General features: G+C 43.9%; 1 protein-coding gene across 5 annotated transcripts in view; it reads right to left on the bottom strand.

Annotated features, from left to right (window-relative positions):
- The window catches only part of LOC100697215 (arrestin red cell), a 24,955-nt gene extending 11,765 nt beyond the window's left edge, over nt 1–13,190 (bottom strand). Inside the window, exons 1-4 of one of the 5 annotated variants that reach the window (XM_019363712.2) lie at nt 12,778–13,190; nt 1,866–1,896; nt 357–417; nt 173–217 (exon numbers count right to left, since the gene is read on the bottom strand). In XM_019363712.2, coding sequence (XP_019219257.1) covers nt 173–217; nt 357–417; nt 1,866–1,896; nt 12,778–12,800 — 160 coding nt within the window. In that variant the 5' untranslated portion in view covers nt 12,801–13,190. The remainder of the gene's footprint in view (nt 1–172; nt 218–356; nt 418–1,865; nt 1,897–12,777) is intronic. The other 4 variants (XM_003459537.5, XM_005465114.4, XM_005465115.4 and 1 more) reach the window with 4 other exon arrangements.

Raw genomic sequence — 13,190 nt, 5'->3', positions numbered from 1 at the left:
TTACTCTCGTTTATTTACAAACGGTAACAAGTCAAAGACGTTGCACAGTTGGCTTCAGCACATTCTGCCACGCGATTGGCTGATGAGACACTTGCTTTATAGACTTAACGTTTAGATCTTGCAGTAAAGTCTCAGTGTGTTCCTGAACATGTGTGCAGGTGTTCTCGCTTACCTTTCCTGTCCTTCAGGTACTCTGGGTCAACCAGGATCACGCCATCTGTTGGCAGGAAGGAAGACAAACAAAGGGTCACTGGTTTACCTGATCAGGACCTCCGACTCCTGTAAATATAGGACTGCACCGCAGCAGCCGTGCTCGCTAAAAACTCCAGAACAAACACAAACGAGTCCAGACTCACCGACTGGGTCCACGTGGTCCAGGTGGTCCACAAAGTCTCGCTTTCCCAAGTAAACTGTCAACTGCACAGACCAATCACAGGATTAGTTTATTTAATCCAGATGTGACACAGCGTGACCAATCACAACAGCTCAGTGAAAACTGGATAAATCCCACTGGAATAACTTTGACCTCTTCTCTTCCTGATCCCAACACAAAGATCAACAGTTCTGTGCACACGTTTGCAGACGATGGGCTGTTATATGTTTTAATAATTTATTAATAAGCTGGTGGTCGCTGTATTGTTTCCCCAAGCACAACAATGGAAGTGTTTTGGTTTGGAGTATGAAGGCGGTCACTGGCTACAGCATCCGACCTTCCAGAGAGCTGCTGCAGGACGTTAAAGGATCAGGCTGCTGATCCCTCAGCTCGGAGCGCTGTAAAAGCTCCTCACACAGGTGGAGCTTTGAGGACACACTGGAGACCACTTTCAGGAGTGTTTAACATGCATCTCACCAGATTTTTAAACAGGTGATGCGGTTTATATTTTTATTGTTTATTTAACCTGGAAGTTAGCAATCCCTAAGCAAGAAGTCCGGGAGAAGGGACGCTCTCTAATCTAAGTCATAGATTAGTCAAAGAACAGAACCTGCTCCGTTTTGCTTTTGTGTTTTCCTTAATTGTATTAGACCTCTGTGTTCAGCTGGTCTGAGAAAAGATCAAAGACAATTCAGAAGTTTGTAACCATTTAGCCTAAAAAACTGAAAAAAAAAAAAAAACACTAAAATCATTTAAATCAGTTAAAACAAGTGAGAAAATTCATTGAAATTCCAATTTCATTTTTTCTATTTACTGTTGTTTTGCAGTAAATAGGAGCTTCACATTTTCTAAACAATAATAACACTGTTCTGCTCTGGGATATAATTTACAGTCTGTAAAAAGCTAACAGCATGCAGTGTGTGAGCTCATGTTAAACTTCCCCATCCACACTCATTTCAGAGAAGGAAGTTTAAAAAAAAAAAAGAAAAGACAAATGTAACTATATAAAAAGAATACAGGACAATCTGACCGAGTGTTTAACCACACTGAACCAAAACATTCTTACAGGGAGTGAATTTGCTGGCAACAGTAAATGAACGACTGCATAACACTGAATATTAATCTTTATGTCGATTCTCTTCTTAAGAAATATTTAAATTAAAACTGGATTAACTGGCCACACTGGTGATGTCACAGTTTACTATCTGACTTCACTGTGGAGCTGCTCTGCCTGCTTCATCTTCTATCACATAATCAGTAGTTTGAATTATTCCCTTTGGCAGCTCATTTTTCGGATACATACGTCTGTATGTTTGCTTTTAATCCCACTGATTCTATGATTCTTTTTTCACTCTGGTGTTTGAGTGAAATGCTGTGATCTGAAGGGTCGGTATGAACAAAGCATCATGTTTTAGATGGCAGAGGGAGGAGAGTGGTTTCTAATGTTTCCTCACGCAGCGTCAGATGTTGCAGAACAAACTCGTGGACTCACCTTACAGTTGGGGCTCGACTTCTTGAAAACTCTGAGAGGTTTGGGAAGAGGAGACAGAGAGGAGGAAAGAAAGAGAAGGTTAGCTTGTTTTTTCTGGCTGAATCCTGTCGCTAACCGAAGAGCGCTGCGGTCGATTCGAACAGGTTTTCAGACCTGCTGCAGCTCATCGAGAGCGTGTGGGTGAGACAATTCTGTGAAAAATAACCCGAGGAAGTGTGGCAGCTTCCTGCTGTGTCGAAATAAACAGTGGCCTTGTTTGAAACCGATGGTTGGGGGTGGGGGGGAAGTGGTTTCAATGAAAAACAGCGTACATGACCTAGGGTTATTATGGGATGTCACCGCACTGCTTTACCAGGGGAACAGGTGGATGTTAACCAACACGATCACTTAAACTACTCCAGTCTAAGCCCAAGTCTGAGCGATGCCACTGAAACTTCTACAAACTCGCTTTTCATTCGGACCGCAAGCAAAACCTTTCAACCGCCAGAAACACGCCGCAGGATCGCAACAATCATTACAAGAACATCTGGACACACCGACACCAGGACTGAGTCTAGACCTTTCTATATGAGCTGCAGCTCAAATCAATGCATTGCAACAGAGTGAGGCTTTAGCATGGCTGCAGTTTCACTGCCAAAACACAAGGTGGCAGTGGACTGTCTATTTCCCAACTGATATGAAAAAGAGGTGGAAGAGAGAGAGAGAGGGAGAAACATCAAAGAAAAACTAATCTCCCAAAATGTGTCCCAGGCGCAGCTTGGACCCACGATTTTGTAAATATGTCAATAAACCAAAGTAAACATTATCCCCTCTTTGATCAGCGCCGACTCGGATCGCTTACAGTCCAGTAATACTGGGTGTGTCTGGTTGCCGTCACGGCGTTGCTGGGTTTCAAAGATGGTGGTTTTGATTTTCGTGAACGAGATGCTTTCATGACTCATTGAGTGACACTACTGACCAGCCAATCGGTGGCATGCAGTCTGATGACATCACATTTTAGCACCTGCTCAGATCGCTAAAAAAGTAGCTGGTGCTATGACCTAATGGAAAACCCTGAAAAGCGTGGCAAACCGTGGCTTTTTTGACAATAACCTGCAGAGAGAGCACAGATAGACTAAACCTTCAGTTTGTGACCGCGGCGTTCGTTCTGCTCTGCAAACCCAAACCGCAGCAGGACCAAAGTTTAACCTTGGACAATGATGAATGTGCCAAAAGCATCCTGCTCACAGTAATGAAGCTCCACCCATTCTGGTTTCCTCCCACAGTGCAAACCAGAAATGCCACATCCTGCGTGTTATGCTGATGCTTTTCATGCTGCTGAATTTTATCAGTCAGCTGAAAAAGGACGCCGCTGCAGTTCCTTTAATGTCCACTTGAGGCTTAAGGACTGAGTCAGACCCCACAACGTCTTAAAATCTCTAACTTTTAATTTTCTCCATCATAACAACTGCAAGTAGAGCTGGGCGATATAAGATTTTTTCATATCACGATATGTTTTTTTCATTTCAGGCGATAACGATATATATCACGATATAAGCCAAATAACTACATTTGTAAGATTTAAATGTGCCGTTGCTCACAAGTAAAATGTGAAATAATCAGCAGCTTGTTTTAATTAAAATATTTATTTCCCATAATAAGTTCAACAGGGTAGATGTACTTAAGGAACATGAGACTTCAGTTTCAGATAAATAAAGGCAAATATTGCAAACTACACAAAAGGCAGCCGCTAAAGCGTTTAAGTTTCAAAATAGAACAAACAAAACAGACTAAATTGTCAATTCCACTTAGAAACAAAATATTAATTCTAAAAATAAATCTTAGTTTGTTTTACAGAAGAACAGACAAAATTGACTAACTTTTGTCAATATCAAATAAACTGAGAACTAAAAGGAAATTCTCAATCTCTCCTTGTTGTATAGCTTAGCTTTTCAAACACTACTACACTACAGTGCTACTTAATTTGGATTGGCTGTTCTTTTTTTCTTTTCTTTTTTTTTTAAGAGGACAAGAGAGATGAGGCCTATCGCAATAGTTTAATTTTTCTATCAAGAAAAAGTTATTTCGCAATACATATCGTTATCGTTCTATCGCCCAGCTCTAACTGCAAGTAAATGTTTTTAGAACTCATCAGTTTGAACTGCATCAAGTTTGCAAATTAGGGGCGTGGCCTTTGTGGCTGACAGCAGATGGCCATTTGGAGCCTTTTCAGTCCAGTTATGTGATGAAAAACCACCACAGGTGCCAACACACCTTGAAAAGCTGAACTCATTTTAAGGCCTGGAAAACCAAACATGACCACAGTCCAGCAGCTGTGTGAGGAAGCACCGAGGCTCTCAGCATCTGTGTGAAACGGCCACTTCCTCCAGGCCCTCGCCTCCTCAGACATCGTCCTCTGCCGGGACGAGGCGCTGCTGTCCTGCTTCAGCGACGCTTCACAGCAGCTCCTGCTTCCTGTCACAGCCGCTGATGCTTTCCACACTCGGGTTAAATTTAGATCACTTCAAAGCATGAATTAAAACTGATTTACAGGTTTCTGCGGCTCCGGTTTTTGGCACTCGAGGCGTATTTACGGCTGTGGTGTTTTTTAATCTGCAGCTTTGACTCCAAAAAGAACAAAAACACGTCGTAATGAGCTGCAGATATGAACCGCACGCACACACAGCTCAGCTCCACGCCTCTTCAGGCCACGCAGTTCCAGATCTGCTTCCCAATTAGGGCCGATAACAGCAATCATTTTCTTTATTGATTACCCTCAAACACCACAGCAGAGGATGGTCACAGCTTCTCAGAGCCAGAGGCGACTGATGTCAGACTAATAATCCAGAAACTGTTTTATTTAACAGAGTTGAAGAAAAAGCTTAAAATGTTACCATTTATGAATAAATTAGAGGCTGAACAGAGTCACTGTGGTCATTTTGTTCATTCATGCACAGAAAGTTATCCCAGGTCAGAGAGATCAGCTGTTTCTGATTTTATTTTCACTTACTGACATTTTACAAGAGCGAGATTCACTAATTGAGACCGTTTACTAATCGTAGTCTAAACCTGGTGATCAATGCATTTCTTTCTGATATTTACACAAACCTGCTGAAAATGAAGCGACTGCTCAGAACAAAACGGTCCAAGTGACTTTTTAGGCCAGAATCAACTAATTATTCTGACTTCAAATAGGAACCAGGTAGAACCAAGGCAAACAACACGGCTCCACGGTGCAGCGGTTCACACGTCCACCTGTGTCGGCACCTCTGCACATCCAGCCCAAAGAAATATGATTTAATTTTCAGGAACGATGACACGATGAAACCCAAACGCTCCAAAGGAGGAAGAGGGCAGAGACGGCGGGGCGTGACGACTATAATGGACCCGTGTCTCCTGCTCCCATTGGTGAATGTTGGTGGCCACAGTCCTCAATAATGAGGTCAGTGTGTAGAAGTGGTCCCAGGAAAGGACAACAAAGAAAGGCTAAAGTTTGTGTTTGTCCTGTTTAAAGACACGAATGGTTTTTGGACTGCTGACGAGTCTAAATTGTATTTGTCTGCTGCTTCTTATTAATAGTCATTTTGTTCATTGAGGTTTCAGATATGAATACATGAATACATTTTGCTTCTTTTCAGGAGTGTTTCTGCGACTTCACCATCAGAAAACAAACTAAAAGCAGGAGGAGGAACAAGCTGGAGCTAAGTGGGTCACCCTCCACCCCAATTATCTGAGAGCACGTTTTTCAAACTTTGTGCCAATATCAGTTATCAGCACCTTCCAGAGAGGCCCACAGGGCTGCCAGATCACACCACAGTGATGGCAGCAGCCTGCCATCGCCTCTCAAACCATTACAAATCACTGCAGTGTGGCTGGAGCTCATTGACTTATTTTAGCTGCTGCCAATTTCAGCTCCTCAGCTCGCTGCCTTTACCTTTAATTCCACCTTAAACTCAGAGTTTATGTGTCAGCTGGACCACACGTGGAGCTCTGGGACCACGGCACCTTTTAGCGTCATGGCCGCTCATTGCTCGCCCATCAGCTGGTTACTGCCGGGCTGCTGTAGGAATTGGATAACTTGTAAGGCCCTGCATCATTCCTTTCTTCTGATTGGTCAGCTTCTGGAACCCTGTTAAGGAGGAGTTTGGAGTACAGACGGTGGGCTTGTGGTCTGAGTGTGTTATGGACCAGTATTTTAACTCTGAGCTCTGCAGGCAGAGATAAAACTGGGAGGAGTAACTTGCTCGTGTCCTCGCGCTGATGAACGCCGCAGGATGAAGTCGTAAACGTCCCTCTGAGCTGCTAACCTTAACGAACAGCAGGCCTGTTTTGTTCTCGACTCCAACGTTAAATCTGAGGTGATGAAGGGCCCTGCTGTGCAGATATAAACACGTCTGGTCCTGAAATGCTTCCTGGACTGACGAAGTTACAGCGACAGTGTTTGTGTCCCGGCTGAGCAGAAACACTCCTCCATCATGGAGTCAGGCTGTAGTGCTTCAGCTGAGCGTCGCTGCAGTTCCTGCAATTCATTCAGCGATCGCTGCATTTTTATTCTGTGGTCTTTATAATTCAAGCACCTTCATATTATTTTTATTATTTTTGCAGTCAGTGGGTAGAAATGGCTATATTCTGAAAGACATGTTGGTTTCATTTAAAACTGCTGGTTCTTATTGTGGCAGAACGAGGTAAAGGGAACCTCTGTGGCTCGTTTCCATGTTTTTATTCTGGGACTTCAGCGGAGCCGTTTTACATGAGTCACAGTTCAGAAATAATCCTTCCTCTTTACTCTGAGCCTTGTGCAGTCCCTTTAGTTCACCCTCCAACAAGCTTGCATCTGACTGCATAACTTCTGGAAGCCAGCTGAGGGGCAAACAACCCCCTTTATCCTGGCTCCAAACATAAACAGATGCTTTGGACAGTGGGTGGGGCTTCTGTGCTTCTCTGTGACATTATACAGATCCCAGAGTAGGAAAAAAAACTGTGTTTAGCGCGCTGCAGACACCGAGCTCATGTTTAATATGAACAGGAAACAAAAAAGCTCACTGTTAGGTGTGATTAATAAATCGGGAGGATAAGGGGCATTTATGAGTTGGTTAAAATGAATACACTCAGATGTTTCAGCAAAGCTTCAAACCCATCAGTGAGTTAGCGTGGCCCCAAAACTCAAATATTCTCATTTGTATTTGTGTCAGAAACAAAGAGAAGCAGCAGCGGATGATAAGACGACGTGAGGCTGAAGCTGGCGTCGAGGGAAAGAGCTCCCGTAAACACGAGAACGTCGCAGCGAGCGCTTCCACCTGCAGGGGGGAGGTCTGCAGGGACGGCGGCGGCTCAGACAAACAGAGCGCTGACGTGAAGCTTCATGTCTGAACATGAACTGTTGTCATGTGATGACAGGATCGTGTTACCCAGCTGCTGGTGTTCAAAACATTTCAGATGATTTGAAGAGTCTGAGTGCAGATCTTCTCTTCTCAATTGTTTGTAACCAGAGAACACTCGGAGCTTCAGCTGCTGAAACGGGAGAGCGATGGGCTTAGAACGGTTCCATGCACCGCTCTGAGAGCTGGGAGTCTGCAGCCATGAATCCCAAATCTTCATCTGATGATCTCTAACATGGTGCTGCACCGTGCTGGACAAGGCTCAGTATCACCAGAGAGCTCCTGGGATGGGAAAGGACTGCAAACTAACTTGAGCAGCTTTAAAAAGCTCCAAATGACACAAATTCTGTGTTTCATGCTCCATAATTTAGGCGACTGTTTTTTAAAATCACGAGCATGAACTCCCAACATGAACAACCTAACGGGTGACCACAGCCGCTGCAGTACCTGTACGAGCAGGTGGAGGACAGGAAGCAGGTCGGACCGCAACATGAGGAAACCAGGTTTCCTTTCGGTCACAGTTCAGCGAGCGGCGGCGTCTCGTGCAGTGCTGTTTATTAGCCAAACACTCAGCGCAGCAGGACCGTGACGCTCGCTGCGTTTCACAGTCTGACAAAACTTCCTCATGTTTGCCGGACGCCGTCGTCGCTGCACTTCCTCTGCAGCGCCTGCCGCCCACGGACGCTCGTGTTTCAGGGCCATCTGCCTTCACACGCACGCCAGCTTCAGTTACACCTTCCTCTGGATTTACACCCAACAAATGCAGATTAATGGCAGCAGAAATAATCCCAGGAACAAAGGGCACGAGTGGGCTCTTATTGTGGCAGTTCAGCCCGCCCTTCCTGTCAGGCCGATGGCTTCAGCTGAGTCTGTAACGATGAAGCTGCAGATAAGTAGGAGTCAGACTGGTCTGACCACCAGAGCAACGAAACAGGGTGAAAGTTAAATTCTGAACTCTGCAGCTGAGCGAGGAACCAGGAAGTCATTTTGCAAGATTCAAACTAGACGTTCATCTTCAGGCTGTTTTCTTCCTCTTTCAAACTGCTGATTCAGATTAAATGATTAAACTGTGGGTGGTTTCGCAACTGTTTTCATTAGTAATCAGCCAATTAGTCGAATGACTGCTCCTGGAAAAACAAAACTGAGTGCAGAATGAGGGGAGAAAAGTGATGAAAGGGAGGGATTTCTGAGGCGGGTATTAAACTACAGACATGTAACTGAGCTTCAGACACACGAACGCCAACAAAACAAACCGTCTGTGTCATTCTGTGAGAGTCATATGTGACAATTTGATGTTTTTGACAACAAATATTCAACAATAAACTTTGTGTTGAGGGTTATTTTCCTTTAAATGTCCTGATCCAGGATCAGTTACTCCTGTTACTACAGCAGGAAAAAGTACTGCAGGATCTGCTGTTTCCATCCTCTCAGCGTTCAATCACGTCTGCAGCTAACAGTTATTTTATCATCAAATTCATGTTTATGTTATTATAAGAATCATTTTATTGTTTATAAAATGACTCCTTTCCTTTATAATTTGGACACTTTATGGAGACGCTAAAGCCTGAAACAGTCACGGCTTATTTTTCTTCATTACTTCTAAAAAAAAAAAAAAACAACTTATTCTGATTAATCTGAAATTGATCAGCGTGGCTCCAATGTTGGAGCTTTGGGCCACAGGAAGTCCCTCAAAATGAATAAATAAATATTGTAATTATGTCTCCCATTAAATATTTACACCTGGAGAAAGAAGCGGAGCTTTAAAAAGCCATATGGGATGTAAGCATTACAGCTATTCTTCATTTCCTGATATTTCTGATCAGCTTTTGTCGTTGGCAGGTCAAAAATGGAGCTGTTTCTTTCAGCTGTTTGGTCATTTTTAACATTTACCCTGAAAAAACCCGACGTTAGAAACATTTGTGTATTTAGTGGTAGGGCTGTTCGATATAACGATATATATCGGATGACGATATAAAAACGTCTATCATTTCATTTTACGCTATCGTTTGTTTCGTGGTGTCGCAAAATAAACTGTTTACGGCAATATTTTTTTCATTATTTTGATGGTCACTGTAGCGGCTATATTAATTTCCTAAAGTTCTCTCTTTCTCTTATATTTAATATAACCACACTACAGACGGACAAGCGCTTGTTTTTATGCGTTTTCGTTAGCAACAACGACGGTAAAACCACCTCGTGTCCGCTTGTTTATTTTCCACATAAACCTTTCACAATAAAGCTCAAAATCCTGTTGAGACTTTTCAAAATAAACTGAATCATGTGAAAGATGCAGAGTATTTACGGATGAGAAGCAAAAAAGAGCCGTCAGGTGCTAAAAAATAAACCTTAGACTCAAACGTTAGAACAGGCTTTTCCCCGCAGCACGCTGTGTAATAAATACTCAAAGAAAACGGCGGCCGTTACAACCTGTGTCTAAAAATGTATCGTTTCATGCATCAGTTAAAACACTCGACTCCAGGTACGCCACGCCCAGCTGGAAACACTTCACGCAAGTCGAGCTGCCCGACATTCACAGAATTGACAGAAAATGTTACATTTTTGTGATTTATATCGTTATCGGACGATAGATGTCTTAATATCGGGATATGAGATTTTGGTCATATCGCACAGCCCTATTTAGTGGCGCTGTGAACGAACCAACTTTGAGGTCACATGTTAAAGCTTCATGCAGGCCATCGAGTCGGACTCTGCCTTTGAGCAGAGTCTGATGCCCTGAGTAAGAACTCTGCGGCTCGTGTATATTTGCTTTAGTTGATTTTGAAAAGTTAGTTTTATTTAAACTGCGTTTCACTGCAGACAGCGTCTGCTCTCACAGACTGATTTAAGCCTTTAACACCAATTAAAAGCTCGATTTCTGGGCGTATTAACTTCTCCGGCCGATGTACGACATTTCACACCTGGTCTGTGTTTCGTACGTTTGTACAAATTAAAAGCAGGCTGAAGAACAGGAAGTGCATCACTGTTTGTTTCCAGCTAAAAATAACACCACCACTTTTTTTTTCTTTTTTTTTTTTGCAAAAAGAAATGATTTGCCTGCATTTGCATGCAGAGCAAATACACACTGCTACTTTCCCTCTGCACTTTCATCTCGGTCTCTGCAGCATGAAGAGGGTCAGGGCTGGGTCAGCCATTTTTGATAATAATAAAAACAACAACCAGACATGAATAATAATAATTAGAAGTTTGAGCTGTAACAATAATTCCAGATATCTAAACTTCACGCTGACCACAGAAACAGCTGGAGCTTTGAGAGCAGCCAACTTTGTGTTTACACGAAAAATGTGGCAACAAGGGACAAAGTCAGTGTCATTTGTTGATCTGTGGGAGTCGCTGAGAACCACCACCAGACTTCTCTTACAAAACCAGCAACTCTTACATGAAAACAGGGTCGAGTTTATGCAACGCACCATTTCCGATATGACTAAATACATTAAGAACACCAAAGTCATGCAGCAGCAAGAACTAAGCAGCTGAGCGAGCTGTAAACAAGCAGCTCACGTGTTTTGTGACATAAAATTGCTGTTTTGTGAATGAGTCTGGTAAAGCGTAACGGCTTCACGTCCTTGACACAGGTGTTGAAGATGATCTCAATACAACAGCCAATTAAAACGGATTCTTTTAGCCATGCAAAATCTGACACACTGCGGTAAACAACTGGAAGCAAAGCGTGAAATAACAGTTTTCCTGAGCCGTCGCCTCTGAAGGAGAGGCTTTTTTGTCTATAATGTAACACACAGACAAAATATCAGGATGTGATCGGTTCTAGCTGGCTCATCGCTACACCTCACAGCCACACTTACTAATCTACTCATACAAAACTCAAGGAGAAGAGCTTCACGGCTGTCAGTACAAAAGGTGAAAGGTCAAAGAGAGAAAAACTTTCCACTGCTGGCTGGTGTTTTGCAAAGAGTCAAAGTGCCACAGAGCCACTCGACATGCAGCTTCGATGTATAATCTGTTAACAGCGGCTCGAGCGTGAATGTCAGAGAGACCCATTTCTTCAACAGCTATGACGTTGGTCTTTCCTCCTGCCCGTTTCCTCTCCTCCCAGTTTTCCACCTGCTTCCTAACAGGAAGTAACTGGCAGGAAAGTTAAGCTGCAAGTGGAATGGGCTGGGCTGACTCGCAACCCCCCGGTTAGAGGAAAATCCATCAAAAACAGCAGCGATGATCAGCATTTTATAGTGAAAAGCTGCTAACACATGAGGAAACGGATCATTTTTGTGTGCATGAAAGCTGTACATCCAACAAACCTTCACCTCACAGAGGAGAAACATGCAGGATGTGGATGTAAACAGCCTGAAGCAGTCAGCACTTTAACCTCATTTTCAGCAGATGGAGTAAAGGAAAGAGCTGAACCTGACTTTAAAGGCCCTGTATTCCTATCACATTACGACAGGACGGGATCTGATGAGCATAACAGTCATTCCTCATCATTAGTCTTATTTTTGTGTGTTGGATTAATGCAGTTAAGCCCTCTGGGTCTCTTCTGTTAATCGGGATCTGCAGAAGAAGGAATAAAGGAGAAAACATGGGAAGGAAAGCTGATCCACAGCAGTGCTAACCCAATTAACTGAGGGTGTAAACACACAAAAAAGGGAAGGGGGGGCATCCTGAGCTTTAAAGAAACCACAATCACTTTGTGTCGATGTGCTGTGCCTACAAACCGAGTGTATCGGCCCGAAACAGGAACCAGAACTCACAGATGCCCGAAAACGAAAGCTCCATTCTCTTTAAAATACATTTACAGCTAACTGGCATGAACCTGCGGTACCAGAAACCCGAAATAAGCCCGTGATGGAGGCAAGTGAACCTAAATAGCCCACCAATACGCTCCTTCGTACCAAATTCCATTCAAAAACACTTCATTTTAACATTTCGCCCCTGGTTAACGAGAATACACAACACTCTAATATTTTACGTTACATAAAAGCTGACTGTAAACATTGGAACTGAATCGAACAAGAATAAGCTCCATAATTTAAACAAATCTCAAGTTAAAATGCTGTTTTTCAGGTTACATGTCGATACCGCCCACTAACGTTTCAGCGGTATTTTACTGGACAAACACCGTGGGAATTCCTCTTTAAAACACCCAAATGTGGTGTAAAATCACCCGAATATCGTGCCGTTTTTTTTCTTTGTGTTAGAGTAAGCGGTGGGCGTTAACAGTTGATCATTTTTCGTGTGCTTTTCAGTCAGACGGAAACGTTAGCGTAATGTTGAAAATTGACAGATTTCTGAGCGGACGCTGGAACGCCGTCCCGTCCACCACAGCCGCGGATAGCTAACCCCACCCTGCTGTGCTAACTTCGCCTCCTGCGAACGAGGTCATCGCTCTGAGAGTTCTGGACCAGAACCAGAGGGCTCGCTCGCTGGTCCCGGCCCGGGTCTAGCTAATTAAGCGGGTAAATCTCTGATGCTCGGGCTGAGAGCAGAAACTCCTCCGCCTGGGCCACTAGCACGGCTGCTAGCAAAGTGCGTGAGAACCGACGCTAAACCGCAGCTAGCCGTTCATAGCCTAGCCGTCCTACCTGGTGCCCGCCTTGTCCCCCATCTCCTCTGCAGGCGGACGGCAGGAAGATCCCAACAAAATGAGGCCGGACTCGTAGGTGTCTTGACTTTAAAAACGGAGGCTTTTCTTCAGCCTGCTCCCCTCACATCGGCGCACAGAGAACTAGTTAGTATGGTAATTTGATTTAGCGCCGCCTCGGCTCTCCGCTGGCTTCCGCAAAGGCAGCAGCTCCCCCTCCCCTCTGCTTGTTTGTGCGCGCTCTGCTGTCTCTGTGAGGACCCGCTGCGAAATAAAACAGCAGCGAGCTAATCCAGCTGCTTTACAGGCTGACCGAGGGTTTACTGCTGCTTCAAAGTCCATTCATAGTTTGGCATAAATGATTCTTAAACCTGCGGTGCAGCGCAGACTCTGTGCTAACACCGGCCATTCAAT

The sequence above is a fragment of the Oreochromis niloticus genome, linkage group LG10, assembly GCF_001858045.2.
Source record: "Oreochromis niloticus isolate F11D_XX linkage group LG10, O_niloticus_UMD_NMBU, whole genome shotgun sequence".
Classification (NCBI taxonomy): Eukaryota; Metazoa; Chordata; class Actinopteri; order Cichliformes; family Cichlidae; genus Oreochromis; species Oreochromis niloticus.
The sequence above is the reverse complement of the archived record's forward strand: the minus strand, read 5'-3'. Positions and strand labels throughout refer to the sequence as shown.